Source organism: Eucalyptus grandis, chromosome 2 (genome assembly GCF_016545825.1).
Source record: "Eucalyptus grandis isolate ANBG69807.140 chromosome 2, ASM1654582v1, whole genome shotgun sequence".
NCBI lineage: Eukaryota > Viridiplantae > Streptophyta > Magnoliopsida > Myrtales > Myrtaceae > Eucalyptus > Eucalyptus grandis.
The window spans coordinates 46595504-46623066 of NC_052613.1; the positions used below are offsets into that span (position 1 = coordinate 46595504).

A 27563-nucleotide genomic window follows, 5' to 3' on the forward strand; every position below is an offset into this window, starting at 1 on the left:
GAAACTTTTGTTTTCCTTCTTGATAAATAAGGTCGTATCTACTTTACCTTTGACAAAACCATTTTGTAATAGGAAATTACTTAACTGTCGTACCAAGCCCGAGGTGCTTGCTTTAAACCATACAAAGCCTTTTTCGGTCCGAAGACCGAGTCCGGCTTCTTTGGGTCTTCAAACCCGGCGGTTGTTCCACATAAACTTCCTCATGGATAAATCCATTTAGGAAGGCGCTTTTGACGTCCATTTGGAATAACCTGAAATTCTTAAAACAAGCAAACGCAAGTAATAGACGAATAGCTTCTAACCTTGCCACTATAGCGTAAGTCTCATCATAGTCTATTCCTTCTTCTTGCGTATATCCCTTGGCCACAAGTCTTGCTTTATTTCGTACGACTTTCCTTTCTCGTTCATCTTGTTTCGAACACCCATTTGGCTCCAATAACAGTTTTTTCCTTTTGGTTTGGATGTCAATTCCCAAACATCATTTATGCTGAACTGTTCGAGCTCTTCTTGCATAGCTTCAATCCAGCTTTCATCGATAAAGCTTCTTCTATGCTCTTTGGTTCAATTTCGAAACAAGTGCCCAAAGACTAGACTCTTCTCGCCTTTTGGATCTGGTGCGAATTCCTTCATTAATTTCGCCGATTATAAGATCTTTGGGATGACCGGACTTATGCTTCCAGTTACTTGTTGATTTGTCCGGATGATGATCTCTTTCTTTATTTGGATCTTCACGAACATCTTGAAGCTGGTTTTCAGTCGAGATGCTTCTTGAGTTGTAGACTTTGGAGGGTGCAGCAGAGTTCGGACTCTTCTTGATGAGTCTGACTTGATTCATCTTGCGTTGAGTCTTGAAATTTGACATTCATTGACTCCTCCACAGTCTGGCTCTTCTTGTTATAGACTTTGTAGGCTTTGCTTGTTGTAGAATATCCAAGGAAGATACCTTCATCTGATCTTTCTTCAAACTTACCAACTCGATCTTTTGCATTTTTCAATATGAAACATTTGCACCCAAATACATGAAAGTATGAAACAATAGGCTTCTTTTCTTTGAATAACTCATAAGGGGTTTTCGAAGAATAAATCTTAAGAAAACTCTATTGATGATATAGCAAGCTGTTGTTGAAACTTACGCCCAAAATTGAGAAGAAATTCTACTTTCAATTAAAAGAGTTCTAGCCATTTCTTGAAGAGATCTGTTCTTTCTTTCCACAACTCCATTTTTTGCCGAGGAGTATACGGAGAGGAAAACATATGCTTACAGCCGATTCATCACAGAATTTTGTAAAATCTTGATTTTCAAATTCACCTCCATGATCTGTTCTTATACTAGAGATAACACAACCTTTTTCATTTTGAACCTTTTTAGCAAAATTTTCAAAATACGAAAAGGTTTCGGACTTACTTGAAAGGAAATATACCCAAGTAAAACGGGAGTAATCATCAACAATTACTAGACAATACTTCTTACCCCAATACTCGAGTTCTAGTTGGTCCGAAGAGATCCATATGCAGCAACTGTAGAACATGATTAGTAGAGACATGATTTATTGGCTTAAAAGAATTTTTTACCTGCTTTCCCAGAATACATGGAGTGCATGACTCAGTCTTTTGATATGGCAATCTGGGTAATCCTCGAACAAGTTGTTTTGAAGAAATTTTGGCTAATTGCTTCATGTTGACATGACCAAGCTTTTTGTGCCATAAGCTTGCTTCGTCTTGAATTGAGATAAGACATTGCGATTCATTTGGTTTCACATTCAGAAGATAAATGTTTCCATGTCTTCGACCCAGAAAAGATTGAGTAGAGTCTTTACTTATTCCGGAACATGTTCCTTCTTGAAAGGAGATCTTGAAACCAGTAGCACACAATTGACTAATGCTTTGAGAAGATTGTAATTGAGTCCTTCCACTAAGGAAACATTACTTATTGTGAGAGTTCCAATTTTCACGGTTCCAAATCCCACAATACTTCCTTTGCTGTTTCCTCCAAATGAAACTTTTCCACCATTTACTTGAGCAAGCTTTATAAAGCAATTTGAGTCTCCCGTCATGTGTCTTGAGCATCCGCTGTCAAGATACCACTTTACCTGCTTCTTGACGGAGACCTCAAATTCACTTGTCGAGTCCGATCCCGAGTCGATCCAGTCCGAGTCCGGTGTGCCATCAGACATAGATTGGCATATTCATTATTACTTTCTTCACACTCAGTATCACTCCAAGTTTCAGCTTTGAGAGCTTTTCGAAATTTTTCAGCTTTTCCTTTCTTTTTCTTCAAAAGAGGACAGTTGGGTCTGATGTGTCCCTTTTTCTTGCATTCAAAGCAGACTACATCTTTGTTTGGTTCCTCATCATCAACGGACTTGGTCTGCTGTCTTTGAAAGCCTTGTTTCTTTGAGTTGAACCTTCTTCCTTTTCTGTTTAGTTTTCTGAATCTTCTTATCATGAGAGCAAGCTCCTCATCGTCCATATCTTCTTCAGAATCTATAACATCAGAATCATCATTTGATTTTAATGCAATGGATTTCTTACCTCTTGGATCTTCATCTTCATTGATCCTTTCCACTTCATAGGACTGAAGAGTTCCAATAAGCTCATCGACAGATAGTGGCATAATTCTCTGCGTCTCTCTTATTGAAGTCTTTATGTGATTCCAATCCTTGGAGAGTCCACGCAGTAGCTTGTTTACCTTCATGGGATCAGAAGTTGGTTGACCTTGATTTTCAAGACCATTTACAATATCTCAGAAACGACTAAACATGTCGATATTGATTCTCCCGCTTCATTTCGAAGGCTTCATATTGACCGAGAAGAATGTTGATTCTTGTTTCCTTCACTCGACTGTTCCTTCATAGGTGATATGCAATCTGTCCCAAACTTCTTTTGCTGTACCATAAGAAGATATTCTATTATATTCAGTTGGTGATAAAGCACAATATAAGGAATAAATTGCTTTTGCATCGAGTGTCTGTCTCTTGGTTATTTCTTCGAGACATTCCGCTGGATTCTTCAGTTTCTTTTCCTCTTTCGAGACCGATGCGTGGTAGGAGTAATTCCTTTTCTACAACATCCCATTCCGAGAGGATCCTTTGATCGTAGGAAAGCTTTCATCTTGTTCTTCCGGATGTTGTAATCCTTTCCATCAAAGTAAGGTGGTCGGTATTGCTTTGCCCTTCCATCAGCCCCCGGTGCTAGCATACTAGCCATGGATCTTTTACTATGAAGTAATACACTTCAAATAAAGTAAGTACACAGCTCGATACCAATTGATATTGCTAGTATAAACACCTAGAGGGGGTGAATAGTCGCACAAATACTTTTCGATATACGGAAGCAACAGATTGAAATACGATCGATGTAGAGAGAGTAAGGAAGAGAAAATCAAACACAGGATTTATAGTGGTTCGGCTTATTCCAAGCCTACGTCCACTCTTCCGCACTGACAGCCTACCGGCTGGATTTTACTATGATCAAAAGAGAAGTTACAGCACAGCTTTGCCTTGATTCCACAGTGTAGATGTTCTATCACACCTTCTCAAGGTCTCTCACAAATATAGACTCTCTTTTGTATACAAGTATTCGCTCAAGAGATTTATCTAAACAAATAGGAGCTTCAGACTTTGGAATTCTTCTATTGCGCACTTCTTAAAACAGCTAAGAACGTCTTCCTTATATACTCCTTTATGCCATCATACCCGTTGGCACTTTCCAAAGGAATTCCTCCAATCTACCCGTTGGACGGAATCAATTAGGAAGATCGTTCGAGCTATTAAAGGAACGTGTTGATAGCCCATCAATCTGTTCGCCCATACAATCGGGATCTCGGTTTCCATAAGTAGAACCTTCCAATAATATTTAGACAATCATTGAATCTTCAGTCATTGAATCAATCTTGATCAATCAAAGGATTACGATACGTCTTCTCCAGCCACGAGATCTTCTCCAGGATGACAAGGTTAAATCCTGAACAAAACATCTAGTTCGGGATAACCTTTCTTCAACGTATCAGTGACTGTCAATGAGGATAGACTTTGAGTCTTGAGTCTGGCTGTCCGGAAGTCTTCAGACTTTAACCAACAGAGTCTGCTGACCTTCAGACTAGACTGACGGAAACATTTTGTCAACTTCAAAACTCTTCACGAGGATTTCTCCAACACCCTCCACACCCTCTGGCCAAGCTGCTCCACCATCGTGTCTCCGCGTCGCCAAAACCTCGAGTCGCCATTCTCCTTCCGAGCAGCATGGCCCCACTGATTGCGTTACCTTCTTTTCCCTACTCTCTCTCTCTCTCTTGGAAAGACCACCACCACCACCACCACCGTGTCGGGGTGATCGCGTCTAAATCTCAAGTAACAGTAGCTAATGTCGCTGTGGCCGTTGTCCCCTTGCTACCCCCTCTCTCTCACTTATCAGATAAAAAAGAAAGACCGCCTCGGGAGCCATCATCTATGAAAGTCATCGTCCTCACATTGAGAGTTATTTGATACACACTTTTAAAAGCGTTCGACTCAATCACCTACATATCATCATTTATATACTGTAAAATTGTTTGACTCGATCAATATAATTCTAATAAATACATAGCAAGTGATGTCTTTTTCTAGAGACTATTACATGACACCTTGATCCGATAGCCAGTTTCCAATATTTAGAAAATCTTTGTTTTTGTTCGTCATCAGAATGGGCTCGTTACTGCTTCAGCTCTATCCACAGCTTTCTTTGCCTGAAAAGAAAGGAAAAAGGTTGCAAGAGTATTAAAGATGTACAGAATCAATCCATTTGCATAGGAGAGAGCTTAGTAGGGGTCAATTACCTCCTGATTCCAGTTGGTACATGCATTCACTGTGATAAGTGCCATGACTTGTACAGAGAGTCCACATATGATCCCCAGCCATAAACCCTGTTTCAAGATCAATAACTTGGACATCACGGATGTTGAACAAACTAGTACTTGCGTGCAAAACTGTGTACAGAGATTCATACCATCCCTCCAATGTGGAAACCAAACGCAAACAGTATGGCACAAGGAATCGCCACACCATAATCAGCCCCGAGGTTTATCCAAGCGCAGAGATTCTGCCATCCACATCCTCTTGCGGACCCTGTGATCGATCATCATCATAATCTGTGCTAAGGACTTAAAATTTAATCTGGACAACATGTGAAAAGGTTAAGAGAACAACAATTCCCATGTTATATGTAATCAGGAGATCTGAGATATGCACGAGAAAATCCTAAACTGGCTCATAGAGAGAAATATATCTACTAGCTGCTAATAAAATCTGAATTAGGACCTGAAAGGACACACTGGAACCCGTCCAAGAAATCCGAGAGAGCATGAAGTGGCATCATTTTGGCAACGTATTCAATAACTTCCTCTTCGTTGCTGTATAGCTTCCCCCAAACATAGCGTACCAAAATCGTCACGATTCCAATTATTGCACCCTCTGTGACCGCGATGACAATCATAACTCGCAATGCCAAGCGCGCACCTGCAGCATGGCCTGCACCTAATTCGTTCGACACTCTAGTACTGCATGAAATAAACAGACTCTTAGAAGTCTTACATATTAACATTTTTCATTTTTGTCCAGATGTATGACCTGGGATCAACCATAGATATTTATATTTTATCTGGTTCTGGATAGATAAACAGATAATCAAACATTTGGCAGTCAACGCTGCTGTCTCCATCTGTACCACAGCATCAAGAGTACTGTGAGATTTGTCCTCACAGAATCCGTTTGGAAATGCATCTTAGAGAAGGTGATGCCCAGCAAGATTGGTTCTCTTCTTCTCTTTTTGTTTCTGAATCATAACATACTGCACAAGCAAAGCGAAAGACACAACAAACCTGATTGTTCCACCGAGACCGACAGAGATCATGTAGACCATCCAACAAGTATTGAGGCTGCAAAAAAAAAAAAGGAATGTATTTCTGAACTTTTCATTCCATGAAAAAAGACTGTCCTGGTTATGCTTCTTCTAGTCGCTCAGCGAATTTTAATTCATACCTTATTGATAGCACAGATGTCTCTAGTTTTGGATTTGGCAGAAGACCCGATAGAAGAACAACCATCTCGAAGGACCAATACTCGAAACTGACAAGAAAGTAATCAAGAGACAAGTGAAGTGAGTACACTAAATCAATGCTAGGACTCTCACTTCTGAAATTGGGGATAAGAGTTACACAATCTGATCAAGTATAGTTAAAACACTTCAAAAAGGCGAATCAACAGCTAATTTTTTCTTTTTATCATAAAAGTTGGCATCTCTTTAACAAATACGAGCACAATTAGGTACTCACCAAATCATTGTTGCTGAAGGAACAGCAAGCTTCACAAAGCTAACAATGTCATGCAAGGCCTCTGTCGTGAAACCGGTCCAAGTCTTGATGCAAGTGGGAGAGAATTTCACATAAATCGCTAGCAGAATCACATTGTTCCAATTTGAAATTGTGTTAGCCAAAGCAGCTCCTCTGGTTCCTAGCCCAAGCTTAAAGATGAAGAGCCAACAGAAGACCATGTGAAGAGAAGCAGTAACCAAAGAGCCCAGCATCATAGGTAAGACGTTATTCTGCGTCTGCAAGAACCGGTTTAGACATATGAGGAGGCCATATGCGAATAGACTTGGGACCATCCAACGGTTGAAAATTCCCGCTTCCGTGGAAATCTCGGCGTCTTGGCCAAAAGCTCTGAGAATGTCGGAGGTGTAGAGCCATACGACTGCAAGAGGGATGCTTACGCATAGTAGCGTAAGCATAGCTCGTTGCGTGTAAACTCAAGCATGTGATACTGCTTGGCTCCATAGGCTTGGCCACACAATGTCTCCAACGCACTTCCCATTCCTAACTATCGTCAGGCATTTTCGATACAACAAATTAGTTGGCGAACCGAAATGCACAAATCTAAGTTAACACAATCTACAAATTATGCTCAAAGTATGGTCGACCTCTGCAGATTTAACAAGTTATTTCCGCAAGCGGCATCAGCCATGAAAATTCAACACTGGAGAAGCACAATTTATCTATAGAGACAAGGATAGCGAAACATAGGAGATAAGTCTCAGAACTTCTACGATTCAGCACCTGATCGCCATCTCGAGGCAAGCCAATCAAACTTCTTTTCCTTTTGAATCCGCCTAATGCTATGGTAAAATTCTGTTTGTTTACCTAAAAACACTCTGTTGCGAAATGTTGATTTACTTCACGTCTTGCTCCATTTTTGTGTCTTGAGCTGAGTTATCATCTCCTTCAGTACACATTTTCCTCAATTACTTTGTCTATTCCTCTCTTTCAACTAGCGAGACCATTATCAGACGATGACACGAAGACGACGATGAAAACGACGAGAACAACTAACTGCTATGAACTGATAGGAACATGAATGTTGCCATGGATGGAGAGTCATACTAGGACGCTGAAGCCCGTGACTGAAGCGAAGGAAGTGGCCATGGACGCGCCGGAGAGAGGGAGCTCCCTGAGGTGGCCCACGAACATGACGGAGATCACCTGTATGCAGTACTGCAGCAGGCACACTCCGATCAGCGGCCCCGACAGCCATGCCTGCTTCTTCACTTCTTCGAATATGATCGCGCGGCTCTCGTCTCCTCTTCGAGCCGAGCCGAGAGAACATTTTTCGCCACCGCCGCCGTCATTGCGTTCGTGTTCGTGATCTCGGTTTTGGATCAGAGGGGATTCGAGGAGAGCCGCTTCATGGATCTCTCGATCTCCGCCTCTTCCTCCCATTCTTTCTGGGAAGCCGCCAACGAGAGAAGGTTGACAGGTTTGACTTGGCACGGGTTTTGGCCTCATTCCCTTTTTGGTTTATTCACGTAGGCTCGTTCGCAAATTATTAGCAAGCAAACAAAAGTTCCAGCTTAATTACCAAAAAGTCCTAAACATATTACATTTGTACCAAATTAACCCTAATTTTTTCAAATTGACCAATTTAGTAATGTACATTTTGATAATTTATCATGATAATTAATCCGACTAATTTTGGTTAAAATTTGTTGATGTAAACACTGGTCATTTTATGCAACACGACTAACATTAGCATAAACTATTTTTTTAATTTCTTATTTATTTTATTTTCTTTTCCTTCCTTTTTTTTTTTCGTTCTTTCATTGTGGCCAACGAACTTTTGTGGGGGTTGCGGCCCTCACCTGAATCTAGGCGAGGTCATTGCACTTGCAATTGAGGCTGCTTTCTCTCATAGTTAGTGAGGTTAGCCTTGCCCATATATGGGCAAGGGTCAGCCCTTGCTGGAGCTTGCTGCGCATGATGAAAAAGAAAGAAAAAAGAAGGAAAAGAGAAAAAAGGAAAAATTGAAATTTTTTTGTTCACATCGGTGCTAGTTGTATTACATAACATGATCAGTGTTCACATAAATGATTTTCGATCAAAATTGATCGGATAAATTAGTGTGGGAAAACATAAAAGGGTTTAAGATTAAATGGATTAAATTGAATGGTTTATAACTGAATTAATATAAATATAATAAATTTAAGATTTTTTTTTTTATAATCTCTCCTGAAAATTTTCGCTCTCCATCAAATGAATATGATTTAATAAGACAACAGATTGCTATCAATGACATCAATTTTACTTGAGTTTAAATTGAATTAATACATATACAATAGGTTTAATGTTTGTACATTTTTGTTCTTTATACATTTCATTGGCGCGGCACATTATTTATATCTCATTAGAGTAGTCCCGAAAGTCTAGTTAGAACTCAAGCCTAAGACGATCTTAGACTAATGATCACTTTTGATTATTGTGTCAAATCGAGTAAATTTAGGCTTCGGCTGTTGTAATTTATGCTACCTCTAATTAAGCTCGAACTTAGAAATTTCAAGCTCGGTTGAGCCGTAGAAAGGATTCTCCAATTCGATATAGTTTTTTTTTTCTTTTTATTTATGCGCTATCATACAGTGCATCAGCATGAGGAGAGAAGAAATGTGAGAATTGACAGTATTGCCAATGTCCATATTAATGGTTTCCTATCAAAATTGATCGGATGGACTCAATGGGCAAGAAGTGAAAAGATTTAGGACTGAATAAGCAAAATTAAAAATTTTAAGACCGAATTAGCAAAATTAAAAGGTTTATGATTAAATTGGTAAAAACGCAATAGGTTTGGACTTTTTGGACAATTTTTCCCCTTGCACACCAATCCACAAGGCAAAGCTGCGTGAGGGTATCAATCACCTTATCATCATCCTTTTTTTTGTTTTCATGTCCCAGGGGGGCTGTCATAGAGCAATCTCCTTTTCCCGGCCTTCTCATGACCGTGACAGCCGATTATAATATGGAGAATTGATCATAATCGTCTAAGTAAGAGATGATTGTTGAAAACCCGGACTGGCCGGCCGGGATCGGCCCTATTTTTTCAGACTTTGGTAGGACTGGGCCGGGCCACTGGGCCCAAAATATTCCCTTTTTTTTTTTTTTTTTTCCGTTCGGATGGTTTCGGTTTTTCGTGCTTTAGATACACGAGTCTGAGTGGCCCGGCCTGGCCCTGTTCATAAATAAAAAATGAAGTTCCTATAGGTATAACAAAGACCAAACCAGTAAACACTAGAGAACCCACAACACACAGCACACGTTACTGCTGTAGTCGGTTTACTTTTCACAAAGTTTTGTCCTCTGTTTGTGCGTTCTTTCTTTTGCTTTTGATGGAGTCCTTTGAACTGATTCTTCATTGCGTGAGCTTAACAACACCGATTTAAGGGGACAAATCCATTCCATTCATCCAAAAGAGAAGTAAAAGGACCTACATCTTTGCATGTGAGTTCAACTTGGAGATGAAAGTCTTCATTTTGGGACAGTAAAGTAAAATCAAGCTCGTGAGCTCGTTATCCTAAATTAGGTAGGATAAGTTAGTAGGATCCCTTTTCGATGTTCCCATGCTCCTCCCGCATGGCGATATGAGAAAGATAAAATGGTGCGTTTGGTTGGACTTTTGAGAAAAGTCTTAGGAAAAATGCAAAAAACTTTAAGTTAAAAGGGGTTTTGTAAATTGTGAATTTCGTTTGGTAAATTGTAATTAAAAAGTCATTTGTGAAGTATTTTTGAGCAAAATAATGTATGGATAAATTTATATTTACAAAGGACTTTTGTAATTAAAAAATAAAAAATAAATAGTTGGTTGGCAAAGGGTAGGTAGCTGCTGGCTATTGAAATCTAATGCTAGCGACTAAGATCGCATTGTCAAACTCATCGTTACAACATTTTCTCATCCTCTTCATCTCAACCACCCCGTCTCTTCTTGAGGACCACGAAGAAGCAAAAGCTCGTAGGTCTAGCACCTCCCCACTGCCCTCAACCACTACCCCAAGGCCAGGCCCTCGACCTCTCACTATCGTCACCGCCACCCGTGGGGACTCCATCAACTATCTTGACCTCTCCTAGTGTCGCGAGGTTGTTGGGTCGTGGCGGTGACTCCATCAACTATCTTGACCTCTCCCAGTGCCGCGAGGTTGTTGGGTCGTGTCAGCTCAGGAGACTTAGGGCCTGTTTGGCAACTTGCAAAACAGTGCCGGATTCTGATTTTTGTTCCCGAGAATCGGTTTGGGACGAGAATCGCGTTTGGTAAACTTTTTGTTCCGGGAACGATTTTGGACAAGATTTGAGAATAAAAAAAAATTTGATTCTGCGTCCGAGAATCAGAAAAAGAATCAAAACGGTAAAACCCTCATTCTTCTCTTTCAACATCTCGGTTGCCGTTCGCCATTGCTCGCCGCCGTCCGCCGCCGCCCGCTGTCGCCCGCCATCGCCGCCGGTCGCCGGTCCGGCGAGGTCGCCGGAGGCTCGCCGGAGCCGGGCGAGGGTCGGCGAGCTCGCGGAGGCAAGCCCGGCCACCGGCGAGGCCCGGCCTCGCCGGTGGCCGGGCCGCCTCGCCCGGTGGCGAGCCCGGCCTCGCCTAGCACCGGCGAGGCCAACCCGGCCACCGGCGGGCGGGGCGAGCCTCGCCTAGCTGCCGGCGAGGCTTGCGGCCATCGGCGAGGCTTGGCCCCCCAGTCTGGCGAGGCCGAGCCTCGGCGGGGGCGGGCGAGCCTCGCCCGGTTGCCCGAGGCTCGGCCCGACGAAGGCCGACCTCGCCGAGGCGGCGACGCTCCGGTGAGCGTCACCGGCCCTCGTCTGGCCGATCGCCGATCCGGCGACTGGCCAAATGAAGAAGAAGAAGAATAGGAAAAAGGGGAAAAAGAAAAAAAAAAAAAAAAAGAAAAAAAAGAAAAAAAAGGAAAAAGAAAAGAAAAAGTAAAGAAATTATTTAAAATTTATTTAAAAATCAAAAGAAATTAATTTGGAACAGAATCAATTAATACGGTACCAAACGCAATTCTATTCCGAGAATCAAAAATTTTGAATAGTTACCAAACACGCTTTTTTACTCGAGAATCGGTTCAGGAACGAGGAATAAAAAATAATAATTTCTAGTCGGAATCGCTCTTGGGAACAGAATCGTTACCAAACGCGCCCTTAGATTTGGGTCGCCACGCCTTGTGACCACAGCGAGGGGGCCACCGATCTAGGTCAAGCGACCCCTTGCGAGTTGCGATGGCCCAGATCTGGGTTAGTGCGACTCAGATTTGAGTCGTGACGACCTAGAAGGCAACCTCTGTAGGTCGCCGCGTTGCACCGTGTGACCACGGCGAGGGGGCTGTTGATCTAGGTTGGATGACCCCTATGAGTTGTGGCAACCCAAATCTGGGCTTAGGCGACTCAAATCTGAGTTGTGGTGACCTAGAAGGCGACCTCCGCAAGTCGACGCACCACGCGACCACAGCGAGGGGGCCGCCGATCTGGGTCGAGCGATCCCTCGCAAGTTGCGACGGCCTAGATCTAGGTCGCTGACTAGCGACGGTCGCTTGACCCTCCAGCAACGGTCGCTTAGGTCGCCGCGTTTGTGTGAGCATCTCTTGAGCCATCATTGATCCGTTGCAGCTCAGGGAAGATGAATAGTGTCACAAAATGAGGGTAAAAACGAAAAAATAAAAAAGTTGATGAGGACAGTTTCGAGAGAAAAAAAAGATTGTACAATATGATATGGACATACTGAAAAGCTAAAAACTCAAGGCAACCTCCCGCTAGTCTTCGGGCTTTCAACTTTCTAAATGCCCGCTTTTCCTCACAAAAGTTTGTAAAATTTTTGCCACACATCCCATATTTAGCTTAAAGCGCTTTGGCTGTCTGAAGTCTTTTCAAATGCTACTCACCCAAGACTCTCGTGTACTTATTTCACTAGATCGAAGGCATCGGAGAGTGCGTCTTGTGTACTTATTTCACTAGATCGAACTTCGAAGGCACCGGAGAGTGCGTTTTAGGCTTCGCCAGGTTTCGAAAGCCTCGCCTTTGACCCTCGAGAGTTGGAACTCTGTTCTAAAGATGACGATGCCGAGGGCACAATAAAACAAGGTCTGTCAACACCTCAAGTAGCTATCTCCTTTCCGAGGAGCATGGACCATTGCTTCCGTTACCCTCTTTTCCCTTCTCTCTCTCTCTCTCGCCCTACCTCTCTTTCACTCAAATCAAATCGGAAAAGGATATCGTCATGAGCCATCATCTGGGCAGTCATCATCCTCGCATTCAGGGTCATGCTCTCTCTCTCTCTCTCTCTCTCTCTCTCTCTCTCTCTCTCTCTCTCTCTCTCTCTCTCTCTCTCTCTCTCTCTCTTGCTCCATTGTCTAAGGGAGTCATCATTGTTGCATTACCAAGTTGTGCTCGTCAAATCTCTCTCTCTCTCTCTGACGCCACTTTTTTTTTCTATCTAACTTTCAGATTTGCGAGGAAGAGCTACGTAAGAATTTCCAGTGAAACATGAAAGAACACGTCTATTCGGCATCCAAGTTGACATTCCTATGCCAACATAGTACTTTTGAAACATTTTAATAAAGATAGACGAACAAAGAATAGACGAACAAAGAACACATTAAAAAAACAAGATAATTGTCCAAAATATTAAAGTTATTGTCAAGTGATTAATTCACTTCCGAATTTTTCGATTAATTTAGTTCTAAATCTTTTGATAATTTATCACTATAATAATTTCTCAATCTTGATTGGAAATCACTGACGTGAACGCAACAATCCTACATGACATAACCATTGTTGACGTTAATGATTATTTAGAAAAAATTAAATTTTCTTTCCTTTTTTTTTTCCTATTTCCCTCTGCTAATTGTTGAGTAGTAGAAGATCAATGGAAATCGCAAAACCAAACAGAAGGTTAATAAAGAGTGGAGATTCCATGGATGGCATAGATATGTCAAAAGCTGCCAAAGTGGGAGCACCAAAAGTACTTGCATCAAGATTAGGAGAAGACAGCTTGGAAAACGAAAATTCAAGCATGTAATCTTTAGAAACTAGATTTATTGAAGAATTTGAAAAGAAAGAAATGGTAGGAAATGAGTCGAGAGGACGAATTGACAAGAGCATCTTGTGTTCCGAAAATGTAACATGACAAGAAATGCGATAGTGATTGATGATAAAATCCCAACATCTATACCTTTTATGTGCTCGACATCACATCCAAATAAAACAACATAGACGAGCACAAGTATCTTTCTTTGAGGCATAAAATTACGATCATGGGTAAAATTATGGTCCTTGAATAACGCCCAAGCATTTAGCATGAACTTTCTCCGAGGCACTTGATTATATGGGTGAGATGATAATTTTACTTGTGACACTTTGATAGAAGTTAACAGAGAATAAATGTGTCATGCGTATACTAATTTGGGATTTTTGTTGATCCAAATATTAATCTGGGATAAATTTATCGAAAGATATCAGTTTGAGGTTTTTCATGTTATTAAACGGGGCTTTCAAGCTAGACATTTTTGACAGTATTTAATGGAAGCTAATGAAAGATATATATGTCACGCATTATTAATGTAAATTTTATGATAAAAAAATAATTTTGGATAAATTTGTTGTTGGTGTATAATTTGGAGTTTGTGGTGATATTAATCTAATTATTTAAGCACAAAGTTTCGAGAGATTGATATGTTCACATAGAGAAAATATCTAGAGGTTGCTTCTCACCAAGTCATCATCCTACGTGGAGTGCATTTTTTTGAGTTTGGCGAGTCACCACTTGACACGTGTATTCTGACGTGCAATCACAAAATTTTAAAAATCAGCTCATCAATTCTTTCTCTCTCTTCGTCCTCCTCCAGCCAGAGTCACCTTCGCACTTCCACCGCTGACGCTCGTCAAAGCCAACATTGGTGCGCATCCAAACCAGATTATCCCTCTATCATCCTTGTTGTTAACTTCGTCCTCACCGAAAGGAGTCCTCCATCTCCATCGTCTTTGTGGTTATCTTTACCCATTTGTTACCTAAGCAAATGGCCAAAAATCTGGAAAAAATAGAAAGTCTATGAGACAAGGAAGGGGCAATGGGTCTCTCAGTTTGTCTTTTAAACCGTAAGATTTGACATTTGGAGGAGTTTACAGAATAACGTGGGTGAAAAATCAATGGGTCTCTTGGCTTGTTCTTTTGGCCAAACGTAGAAGACATGGTTGCAAACAACTTGAGTTATAGGGAATCTGTGGAAGCTGGATTATGGAAAATCTGGGAAGTTGGGAAAAAAAGGAAACCCAAAAACTTGAATGCTAAAGGTCTCTTTTCTTTTCTTTTTTTCAATTGTAGCTCATAGCTTGAATAGGAAAACAAAAGAAACCCAAATTTGAATGCTAAAGTTGACTTAGAAATTGAGTTAGAAATTTACAATTCCCTCGTGACTCCCTCTATTAGTCTTCGTCTTCGTCTTCCCGACGGCCAACTTCCAGATTTGAAACAAAGCCTCGTCTATGGCCATGGCAAGCGAGGTCGAGATTCCGATTGTCGTTGGGCTCCGATGGAGGGTGGGAACTCAGATCACGGCTGATGTGGCGACCATGGGAAGGTGGAGGGCTTGTGGATGGAGGCTGGGGCGGAGCAAGGGCTAGAATTTAATCAAAGTGGCCAGAGCAACGGCTGCATAGGAGGAGAAAGAGAGAAATTTTTTTTTAATTTGTTTTATTTATTTCCACATCCAATACATGTATCAAGTGGTGATTGATTAAACTAAGAAAAAAATTTCACATTAGATGATGGTGTGATGAGAAGTAATTATTGAAAATTTTGGACTTTACTAGCATAAAAATCTTTACGATATTATGAAAATGATAATCATTTGTAATTTAAGATTATTTTTATTTAATTTTTATGATTTAGAATAAATAATTAACCTCATAAAAAATTAAAAAATTATTCCCCAATCATCTCCGGAATATTTTCTCGGCCACGCGAGTTTCTCAAAATCACGAGATGCGTGCGTCATGGTTGACTCAAAAGTATTTGTATTCTCGCAATAGCATTTCCGCAGAGCTGAATCAAACGGCTCTCATTTCATCTGCAAAGAGTCCAGAAAAGGCAGAAAACTAAGGGCGCGCATGACAAAATTTCTGTTTGAAATTGATTTACGGCCAGAAATTGATTTCTCGATTTCTATTCCCCGGACAAGTTTCTGAGCAAAGAAACCCGTTTGATAATGACTCAAAATTTCTATTTCTGAAACAAAAATCCGTTTGATAACAGAATAAAATTTCAATTTCTAGGAATAGAAATTGATTAGATGACAATATAGGAAATCCTCAAATACAAAATAATAGTCGAAATAATACTAATATATTACAAAAGTTGAATACAATTTCATGGAATATCCTATTACATGTGTTTACGTTTCGTATTACGTAATATTTTCTTTCGAAAAATAAACAACGTGGCAAAAAAAAAATCAATTGAAATTCAATTGTAGTGAATATGTCGTTATGTTTTTGCCGAAATTGATTTCACATTAATCAAATAAGTCTAATGATAGCCATGATTAAAATAGTCTAATCTCCTAAAAAGTCCTAACTTCAAGTCTAATTCCAATTTCTTTCCAAATTTTGTTAAAAAAATTCTCACCATGTTCAAAAATCGTCACCAATTTTTTTCAAAATTATCAAGACTAGGATTATTTAAAAATTTATTATCAAAATTTGTATTTTCATCAACACTCTTACAAGAACAACATATTCCTTATTAGATCTCTTTTCCTTATAAAAGAAAAATCGGATGAAACCCTAATGATTTGACCCATTTTTACCGTCTCAATATGAAGTTTATGATTAAAAAAATAGTTAGCTAGATAGAGCCGTTGTCGGCATACTATGGAAGAGTAGGTGAAGAAAGACTTGTTAAATATGAATGTGGCAAGTTGACTATTACCATGCGTGAAATCTCTTGCGTGCAACAAATTAAGCCTTGTTCATTCAATTCCCACCATTTGGCCCAATGGTTAAGATTTTCAATCAATATTGATTGAAATGATTATATTAAAAAATTATTAAAATATTTTGGACTAAATTAACTATTTCTATTTCTATTTCAATATTAGTGATCTAAAATATTTTGGACTAAATTGAAAAGTTGAGAAAAAAAATTTTCTATTTACATTTCAGGCGAGAAGCTAAAAATTTTAGCTTCGATTTCTTCGATTTCTCTATTTCGAAATAGAAATCTGTTTCGAGAAATAGAGAAATCAGATTGCGTTAAACGGTTTGTTTCCAAACCTGTTAGGGGAACAGAGAAAAAAGAAATCGAGAAACAGAAATTTTATCATGCGCACCCTAAAAATATACACGATGCTCCTCCGCCAAAACGACCCATCATCACTCACAAAACACCACCTACTCCAGGCAGACATTCGCCCCCTCTCTCTCTCTCCCTCTCTCTCTCTCTCTCTCTCTCTCTCTCTTCCTGTCAGAGTCTTCATATTAAAAGGAGTGAGCGTAGGCGGCCGAGAGCGCCAAACCCCGCAGCTCTTTCCTTCGTTCTATCTTTTCCCGTCTTTCATTTCCATGGATGAAGAAACAAAGCCGAAGATGGAGGAGAGGCTGCTGGCCAAGAGGGAGGAGGGAGGGCGCAAGAGCGATGGCATCACGTGGGGAGGAGTGACGGAGGAGGTGAAGAGGGTGGGGAGCATAGCGGCGCCGATGGTGGTGGTCACGTCGTCGCAGTACTTCCTCCAGATGGTCTGCGTCATGATGGTCGGCCACCTCGGCGAGCTCTCCCTCTCCAGCACCGCCATCGCCATCTCCTCGCCGGCGTCTCCGGCTTCAGCCTCCTCGTTCGTACCCTCTCTCTTTCTCTCCCTCTCTCTCCCCTCCCTTCACGTTTTTGACTCTTTGTTTTGGATTATTTTACCGTGGTCCAATATTTCGTACCGGACGAGCGATTTTGACATCAACCCATGATCAGTGACTACTTGTTTGAATTACACGTGTGCCATCTGTTTCCATATGATCAATCATATGCTTCCTTATGCTCTCAACAATGCTGCACTTCAGCTAAACTTAAATTTCATGTAGCAGACTCAACGATTTTTTTACTTTCATTCTTTTCGAACAAATGAACTCCACTAGCCATGATGATAATAGCGACAGCATGTGTATCAGAGGCTCAATCTCGATGATGATTCCGTTGATATTGATGTAATCAGTTTGCCCGAAACCACGCACGAGAAACCGTCTGAGTACATGTCCTTAGGAATATGTCGTGATCGACCCTTTGAAGCGTCTGCCTGTGCCAGTTGAATCTGTGAGGTTGGATCTTTGGGGTTCCCGAGGGCATCATTGGCACATGACTGGTGCTGCATAGTCCAAGATGGCGGCTAGTTTAGTAATAACTTCTTCTTGACGATGGCTTGACTTGGCGCGCTTAAGTTGGTCTATGTCGTATTAGAAATGGTGCAAAAGTTAATAATGAATTAACCCTAGTTGGTGAGAATTGGAAAAAAGCTCGTCCTGTCATTAATAGGGACATGCTCTTCAACAGTGTGTTAGAGACAGGGATTTGATTCTGATGGGACGAAATCACATTATTGATGTTTGAAGTAAGTGAGTGGTATTCATTTTACCAACAATAATTTTTTAACATTATATTATCAATCAATTTAGTATTAGCGTGACCCCATGTGCTTTCTCAATGGGTTCCTAGAGTTGTACATGTAACAGTACTGAAATTAGCTTGTTACATTCGGTGCTCTTCTGTCGGTTAAGAAGCTCATGTTATATCTTCAAAACACACAACACGTAGTCATTCTAGGAATATGAGAGTCCAGAAAAAGCTATTGTGCTATTTTAGAAAACTGATCAACGATGATGATGGACTGCATGTTGAAAAAACTGGCAATTCCATCCATTTTTGGTTGCTTTTATGGGACATCTGTTCATACTAGTCTGTCCGAACAAATTTTGATCTACGGCTGCATGGGAGATATAAATTGATTCATCTATCAAAAGAAGAATCTAATTCAACCGATATGCTCTTAGGCACGACCATACATAACATAGAAATCACATCAGATGGCTAAACTTCTTAGTTCATGATTCTGCAACAACAGCTTGGCATGGCCACTGCCCTGGAAACGCTGTGCGGACAAGCCTACGGAGCTCGACAATACCAGAAGCTCGGAACACAAACATACACGGCGATCTTCTCTCTGACCTTAGTGTGTGTCCCGCTTTCTTTTCTCTGGTTCAACATGGGCAAACTCCTCCTGTTGATGGGCCAAGACCCGCTGATCTCACGTGAGGCGGGTAGGTTCATAGTGTGGCTTGTCCCTGCGCTCTTGGCATACGCGGCGCTCCAGCCACTGGTCCGTTACTTCCAGACCCAGAGCCTCACCACTCCGATGCTCATAGGCTCCAGTGCCACGCTCTGCTTACATGTGCCTCTCTGTTGGGTGCTCGTGTTCAAGTCTGGGCTACATAACCTTGGAGCCGCATTGGCATTGGGAATTTCTTATTGGTTGAATGTGACATTTCTCGTGCTGTACATGACGTTCTCTAGTGCTTGCCAGAAGACACGTGCACCGGTGTCAATGGAGATATTCCGAGGCATTCCGGAGTTTTTCCGTTTCGCTGTTCCATCAGCTGTCATGATATGGTAACTTATGTTCGTCCCCAAGTGCTACTTCCGTGCGATATTCTTTGTTTTCTAGTAGCAGTGCATGTGTATATGCTGTTTATATGGAAGGATGACTGACGCTAGGTCTAGTAAGACTACCCTATGTATTTTGTATACTAGCAGTAACGGAAGTGATGGGTTGTAAATGGGTTTTGAATGTGACCCACTTGTTTCACTTGAAGTCTACCACATCACTTCATGTATCCATTTATTATACCGCTAGACGTACACCTAGCGTTAGTCTTGCATTCCTCTTGATTGGCAAATGAACTTAACTAATCTTTTTTGTTTTACTGTTTGAGATATTTTCTGTTGATGGAGTTTCTTTCTGTGTACTCGTTTGGATGGATCGTAGCCTTGAATGGTGGTCATTTGAGCTGCTCATCCTGCTTTCTGGGCTTCTACCGAATCCACAGCTTGAAACTTCAGTTCTCTCTGTGTGGTATGTCCTGTCTTTCATGTTACATTTATCATGACTTGACCAACATCTGATTTTAGAGCTGTGTATCAATCTCATGTCGTAATTCACCGTTCTTGTTTAATCTCATGGATAGTCTCGGGACGATATCATCACTTTACGCAATACCATTTGCAATTGGAGCTGCTGGAAGGTTTGTAAACTCTTCATTTAGCCTTTTGGGGCATGTTGGACTGACCCCCATAGTACCATTGGAGTGTTCTAACAACACCCTCACTCTTTTCGCTGCCTTTGTTCAATAACAGCACGAGAGTGTCAATGAATTGGGAGCAGGAAACGCGCAGGCAGCTCGTGTAGCTGTCTATGCAGTATTGCTTATAGCAATCACCGAAACAAGCATTACGAGCACAGTCTTATTTGCAACTCGTAAAGTCTTCGGTTACGCCTTCAGCAACGAAAAGGAAGTCGTGGACTACGTTACAAAGATGTCTCCTCTTGTTTGCCTGTCCGTCATTATAGACAGCTTACAAGGTGTCCTTTCAGGTATCACTCGATCTCTCTGTATCAATGGAGAAAACTTTGTCCAGATTTGATCTCAATAGACCCAACCATGGAACTGTGATTTAGGAACAAGGAAGCCTACACTAGATAATTCGATCACCTCCTCGATCAATTATAATGCAATGTTTTTTTCTTTTTTCCTCTCTCGTGATGATGTTTGACTCGATCAGGTATTGCGAGAGGATGCGGATGGCAACACATTGGAGCTTATGTGAACCTGGGGGCATTCTATCTGTGTGGAATTCCAGTTGCTGCAACATTGGGATTTTGGGTGGGATTGAGAGGAGTGGGACTTTGGATAGGGATTCAAGTGGGTGCTATTGTGCAGACATCGTTGCTCTCAATCGTGACCTGTTGCACAAATTGGGAAAAGCTGGTAATTTAATTTTATCCTCTACTGCTCAAATCAACAACATGCCTTGCGGATGACTTCTTAGCAGCTATACCTTCATAAATCTAGCCGAGGAGTTTGGGACATCCCCAGATCCTCTTTCTAGCCATGGTGCAATGGTCACAAGTTATACATGGCTTTTCATTGGAAGTGCAATCAAGTTTTCCTGTCATCAATTCTTCAATTTTTCCTTAGTGGAAACCTTTAGAAAATTTCCTTGCTGTCTTGCAAGGACTTGATTTCACGATTCAATAAGATTTAGAAACTAATTGTGCTCAACTGAAAGATTTAGATCAGTCATGGATATGTTCATGTTAGTTGATCGTGTCGTCAGAAATGTTTTAATGTAATTATAAAGTATTCATTGAACTAGGTATCAATTCGTGTCGATGTGTAAAGTTGTGCCATGTTATGTTTTGTCGATTGCAAGTTTCTCTTGATAATTCCCGCTGTACTCGACTCTGCGTTCACCTATGATCATAGGAATTTCCAGCCGAAGGAATTAAGCTGGTGCTAAACGTGCTTTTGATGTTGCAGGCAAGGAAAGCAAGGGAGAGAATATTTGACGGAAGCTTTTCAGCCGATAATGGATCGATTATCTGAGCTCAAGCAGACTTGCAACTGAGAGAATGATCATATTGCAATTCACAAGCTCTCCAGTTTGCTCTTGATTTCAGTGACATCACGTACATAGATTGCATTGAATCACAGGGGACATCTGCAGACGTACGCAATTTTCTCTCAAATTCACTGAACAAGGTCACCATATCCGCACAAATGTCCAACCCCTGAACATCAGCCAGCATTCAATAATCACAAAGCATAAGTCATATGTGAACATCTGTCATTCAAATAAGAGTGGGGGTAATCTCATTGCCCTCCCCGAAATGGATAATGCTCATCATATCGAGTCATTAGACAGTGTTGGTATTTGCGGAAGCGTGTGTGTGTAAGTGTGTATGTGTGAAGTATGGATGGATATAAATGGACTACAGCGGCAAGAGAGTATGGGTAAAAAAACAGAATTTTTATTATGATAATTTGTATTACAAAGGAAGGAGTAATTCTAGTTTTCTTCTACAACACAAGTATCCACTAACTCCTATTTATAGTCGTGAGTTACTGCCTTAGTACAACATTCTAGATTTCTATAGAATGTTGCCATGTAGGCTTTATCTAGGAAATTCTAGATTGGTTCTTCTAGAGACTTCTATGCTTCTACATTTTTCTTTGCCACCTAAGCTAGATTTTCTTAAGGATTTTTCTTGACTTTTCTAGCTAATATCAATCTTGAAGCTTCTAGAAATTGGATCAATAATTTAACACTCCTCCCTGATCCAATTTCGTGTTACTCCAAGCATTTCCCGCAATGTCTTGAACTTGGCTCGCGATAATGCTTTAGTGAAGATGTCCGCTTGTTCCTCAGTTTTGCAATATTTTAGCTCGATCTCTTTGTTATTCTGCACCTCTCGTATGAAGTGATATTTGATGTCGATATGTTTGGTTCTTCCATGGAATACTGGATTCTTTGATATAGCGATCACGGACTTATTGTCTCAAAGTATCGGAGTTGCTTCCATATGTGCTTCTCCAATGTCTTCTAGAATTCTTCGAAGCCATATTGCTTGACTAGCGGTCATTGCAGCTGTGATGTATTCAACTTTTACAGTAGACTGTGTCACTGAGTCTTGTTTTTTGGATGCTCATGAGAATATTCCAGAAGCCAGTGTGAAGGCATATCCAATAGTACTTATCCTATCATCAGCTGAACCTGCCCACTCGCTATCAGTGTAGCCAATGAGCTTGATATTTGCACTTGGCCGATACCAAATGCCGTAATCAGTGGTTTCTCGTAAGTATCTTAGAATTCTCTTGGCTGCTCCAAGATGAATTTGGCTTGGACTCTGCATAAACCGTGATGGTAAACTTGTCGCGTACATAATATCTGGCCTTGCAGCGGTAAGATATAGTAGACTCCCAATTAGGCTTTTGTAGAGTGAAGCGTCTGCTTTTTCTGCTCCATCTTCCTTCAATAGTTTCTCATTTGTCATGAGCGGAGTTGAAATTGCTTTGCAATAGTTCATCTTGAATTTCTTCAAGAGGTTCTCGGTATATTTCTTCTGCGAGATAAACACTCATTCGTTTTGGTCAATCTCGATGCCAAGGAAGTAATGCATCAAGCCCAAGTCCGTCATCTCAAAAGTCTTCATCATTTCTTTTTTGAATTCTTGGATCATTGTCTCATTATTTCCTATATATATGAGATCGTCTATATATAGAGAGACAATGAGAGTGTCGGACTTACCTTGGGTCTTGATGTAGAGTGTTGGCTCACTCATACTCCTCCTAAATCCTACTTCTCCTGAATCCTCGCTTGATGAAGTACTCATCGATTCTACTATACCACGCACGTGGTGCTTGTTTTAACCCATACAAGGCTTTTTGAGTTTGAGAACTTTTTTTCTTCTTGGCCTATTACAGTAAAGCCTTATGGTTGTTCCACATATATTTCTTCTTGAAGATATCCATTTAAAAATGCCGACTTCACATCTAGTTGATGGATCTTCCATCCTTTTTGTGCTGCTAGGGCTATGAGTGCTCGAATAGTATCAAGGCGAGCGACAGGGGCAAAAGTTTTAGTATAGTCGATACTTGGTTGTTGCAAGTATCCTTTTGCCACAAGCCTTGCTTTTATGCTTTTGGATTGATCCATCCGCATTGAGCTTCGTCTTATAGACCCACTTGACGCCAATGATCTCTTTGTTTATAGGTCGATCAACAAGCTCCCAAGTTTCATTTTTCTCGATCATCTTGATCTCTTCCTCCATGGCTTTTATCCAGACTTCTTCTTTGGATGCTTGTTCGTAGTTTTCTGGTTCCAAGATGGCAAAGTTGCATGTGTCGTAAATTCTTCTAAGGGCTTTTACCCTTAGTACTGTAGACTTTGGAGTAGATTCTTCTTGCGTCACTCTTGGAGAGCTTGGTGGAGTAATGTCATGAGTGGTGGAATCCGATACTTCTCCTTCTTCTTGTGACGTTGACTCCTCTTGAGCAGGTATGTCTGGCAAGGTGATGTACTTCTCGATCTTCTCGCTCTCCCAATTCCAAGCAGCATTTTCGTCGAACTCGACGTCTCGACTAATCATAAGTTTCTTAGTTCTTAGGTTGTAAATCTGATAGCCTTTTGATTGGTCATTGTAGCCAAGGAATATTCCTTTTTTCTGTCTTTTCATCTAGCTTATTCCTTTTTTGAGCAGGGATGTGGACGTAGCAAATGCATCCAAACACTTTGAGATGCTTTGTTGAAGGCTTCCGTCCACTCCATGCTTCGACTGGTGTTTTATTTTGAACAGCTTTAGTTGGACACATGTTTAATAGGTATACTGCAGTATAAACTGCTTCTGCCCAAAAAATGTTAGGAAGGCCTTTCTCCTTTAGCATGGACCTTGCCATCTCCGTGACAGTTCTATTCTTCCTTTCGGCTACTCCATTTTGTTCTGGAGCATAGCCAACAGTCAGTTGATGATGGACTCCTTCATCTTCATAGAATTTATTAAACTTCTTTGAATTGTATTATGTGCCTCTGTCACTCCTTAGGACTTTGATTCTCGATGTGGCTCTTGAATTTTCTGAAGATAGAGAAAACCTCTGATCTTTTTCGAAGAAAGTATACCCACGTCATTCTTGTGTAATCATCAATGGATAAGATGAAATATTTATTTTGACTAGGTGTAGGTGTCCTCATCGGACCGCACACATCCGTGTGGACAAGTTCTAATGGCTTCTTAGCTCTCCATGCACCTCCAGATGGGAAGGATTGTCTCTGTTGTTTTCCAAGAAGACAACCTTCACAAACATCTGAAATTTCTGTCATAGTTGGAAAGTCTCTCATCATATTTTTCTAATGGAGAGTTTTTAGCCCAGCAAAATTGAAGTGGCCAAATCTTCGATGCCATAGCCATGAATCATCAAGTTGAGCTTTCATGGCTATATCTTTGACATATTTCCATTGAATAGGAAAATTGTTATTTTCATCTTAACAGAGGCAATGACATTTTATATTTATCATAGATAATGCAGGCATCTCTATTAAAATATAGAGAATACCCACTTTGTATCATTTGGCCCACACTTAAGAGATTTTGTGCAAGACGAGGGACTAGATATATATTACGTATATATTTTGGGCCTTTATTCGTTTCCACGGCGATGGTGCCTTTTCCTATGACATCTACTAATGCACCATTGCCCAACTTTACTTGGGATTTCACCGACTTATCAATATCAGTGAATATAGATTCGTCTCCCGTCATGTGATTGCTACACCCACTATCAATGTACCATGTTTCATTTTTATTATCATTTGCCGCTTGGGCTGCGTAGAATGTATTCTCTTCATGTTCTTTTTTTTTCTACATAGTTTGCTCGATTATTTGTTTTTCGGCGACAATTTTTCTACGTGGGCATATCTTTTACAAAAGCGGTTGTTTTTATTTTTAAACCAACAATCCTTCTCCAAATGATTTGTTTTCTTGTAAATACCACAAGGTGGATAATTTTCCTTTTTTTTTTTTTTTTTTTTTTTTTTTTTTATAGTTTCTCCTCCTTTTTTTTTTTCCATGAGCTCCTTCCACCAGTTTTAGATTGATGAGACTGTATATTTACTTTAGATTGAAAGGCACTTTCAACTGAATCTTCATCTTGTGCCATTAGTCTTTTCTCATGTGCTTCTAGAGAGCCAGTTAATTCACTCACTGATAGGGTAAGTCCTTAGTTTCCTCTATAGTTGTAACTATGGAGTTGTACTTTTTGGTAAGTGACACCAATATTTTCTCAACAACCCTTTAATCAGTTTTCCCATCTCCATAGGCTCTCATTTGATTAACTAGTTCCTTTAATTTTCCACAATATTCTTGTACAGTCTCATAATTTTTCATTTTGGAATTCTCAAAATCTCTTCTCAGAGTTTGAAGGCGGAATTGTGCGTACCTTTTCCGATCCTTGAAACTCTTCTCGTAGTATATCCCAAGCCCCTTTTGCAGTCCTTGCTCCAATTATTCTTGGAAATACAGTTTCCGAGAGTGCTTGCTGGATAAAATATAGCGCCCTTCCATCCTTTTGTAGTTGATCCTTCGAAACACTTGCACCTTCATGCGGAGCCTCTCAACCTTTCTCCACGATGTCCCATAAGTCTTGGGCCATCAAGAATGTAGTCACTTTTATGCTCCAAAGTCATAATTGTTCCCATAAAAAATGGGAATGGGAAATGAGGATGAGATAGAGTTGGCCATGGTTTAGTTATTGGGTATTTGGAAAGGGTAATTTTAGGAATGGGTAGGTAGAAAAAATGCCCAATACCAACCAAAAACGTGACTCTGATACCACTGTTGGTATTTGCGGAAGCGTGTGTGTGCAAGTGTGTATGTGTGAAGTATGGATACATATAAGTGGACTACAAGGGCAAGGGAGGATGGGTAAAAAAACAGAATTTTTATTATGATAGTTTGTATTACAAAGGAAGGAGTAATTCTAGTTTTCTTCTACATCACAAGCATCCACTAACTCCTATTTATAGGCGTGAGTTACCGCCTTAGTACAACATTCTAGATTTCTATAGAATGTTGCCATGTAAACTTTATCTAGGAAATTCTAGATTGTAGTTCTTCTAGAGACTTCTATGCTTCTATATTTTTCTTTGCCACTAGATTTTCTTAAGGATTTTTCTTGACTTTTCTAGCTAATATCAATCTTGAAGCTTCTAGAAATTGGATCAATAATTTAATAGACAGGTTGTATCTCGATTCTTGGTTACTTCAAATCTAAGTTAACAAAACCTAGGAATTATGCTCAAAGTACAGTCGACCTCTGCAGATTTTAACAAGTTATTTCCACAAGCGGTGTCAGGCATAGAAATCCAACACCGGAGAAGCACAATATATCTATAGAGACAAGGACAGCGAAACCGGGAGATGAGTCTTGGAACTTCTTTGATTCAGCACTCAATTGTCATCTCGAGGCAAACCAATCGAACTTCTTTTCCTTCTGAATCCGCCTAATGTTATGGTAGAGTTCTGTACTTTACCTAAAAACACTCAGCGTTGCGATATTTCAATTCACTTCACGTCTTGCTCATTTTTGTATCTCATGCTGAGCTATCATCTCCTTCAGTACACATTTTCCTCAATTACTTTGTCTATTCCTCTCTTTTAAGTAGCAAGAGTGTAAGACCATTATCGAAGACAGCGACACAACAACATCGACGACTGACGACAATGACTAACTGCTGTGAACTAATAGGAACACGAATGTTGCCATGGATGGAGAGTTGTACTAGGACGCTGAAGCCGGTGACTGAAGCGAAGGAAGTGGCCATGGACGCGCAGGAGAGGGAGCTCCCGAGGTGGTCCATGAACATGACGAAGATCACCTGTATGCAGTACTGCAGCAGGCTCACTCCGATCAGCGGCCCCGACAGCCATGCCTGCTTCTTCACTTCTTCGAATATGATTGCGCGGCTCTCGTCTCCTCTTCAAGCCGAGCCAAAGAAGATTTTTGCCACCGCCCCATTGCCGCCGTCGTCGCGTTCGTGTTCGCGATCTCGATTTTGGATCAAGGGGATTCGAGGAGAGCCGCTTCATGGATCTCTCGATCTCCGCCTCTTCCTCCCATTCTTTCTGGGAAGCCGCCAACGAGAGAAGCTTGACAGGTTTGACTTGGCATGGGTTTTGGCCTCATTCCCTTTTGGTTTGTTCACGTAGGCTCGTTCGCATATTATTTGCAAGCAAACAAAAGTTCCGGCTTAATTACCAAAAAGTCAAAACATAGTACGTTTGTACTAAATTAACCTTAAACTTTTCAAATTGACCAATTTAGTCATGTACATTTGATAATTTATCATGATAGTCAATTCGGCTTATTTTGATTAGAAATTGATGATGTGACGCCAGTTGTTTTATACGACACGACTGACATTAGCGTTGATTAATTTTTTGAAATTTTTATTCATTTTCTTTTCTTTTCCTTTTGTTTTTCGCTCTTTCACTGTAGCCAATGAACTTTTGTGGGGTCATGGCCCTCCCGAATCTAGGCGAGGCCATTGCAATTACAGCGAGGCTACTTTCTCTCACAATTAGTGAGGCTAGCCTTGCCCATATTTGGGTGAGGATTGGCCATTGCTAGAGCT

General features: G+C 40.7%; 1 protein-coding gene and 1 pseudogene across 1 annotated transcript; one reads left to right on the forward strand and one right to left on the reverse strand.

The window, feature by feature from the left end:
• Positions 1-4448: 4448 nt before the first annotated feature.
• LOC104433172 (protein DETOXIFICATION 16) lies at positions 4449-26755 on the reverse strand. The gene is given in 9 exon segments (XM_039304050.1): positions 4449-4723; positions 4814-4900; positions 4984-5102; positions 5295-5533; positions 5855-5911; positions 6015-6101; positions 6308-6782; positions 6785-6851; positions 26712-26755. Coding segments are annotated over 9 exon segments (1221 nt in total). The 5' UTR covers positions 26754-26755; the 3' UTR covers positions 4449-4675.
• LOC120289316 lies at positions 16787-21437 on the forward strand (annotated as a pseudogene).
• Positions 26756-27563: the final 808 nt, after the last annotated feature.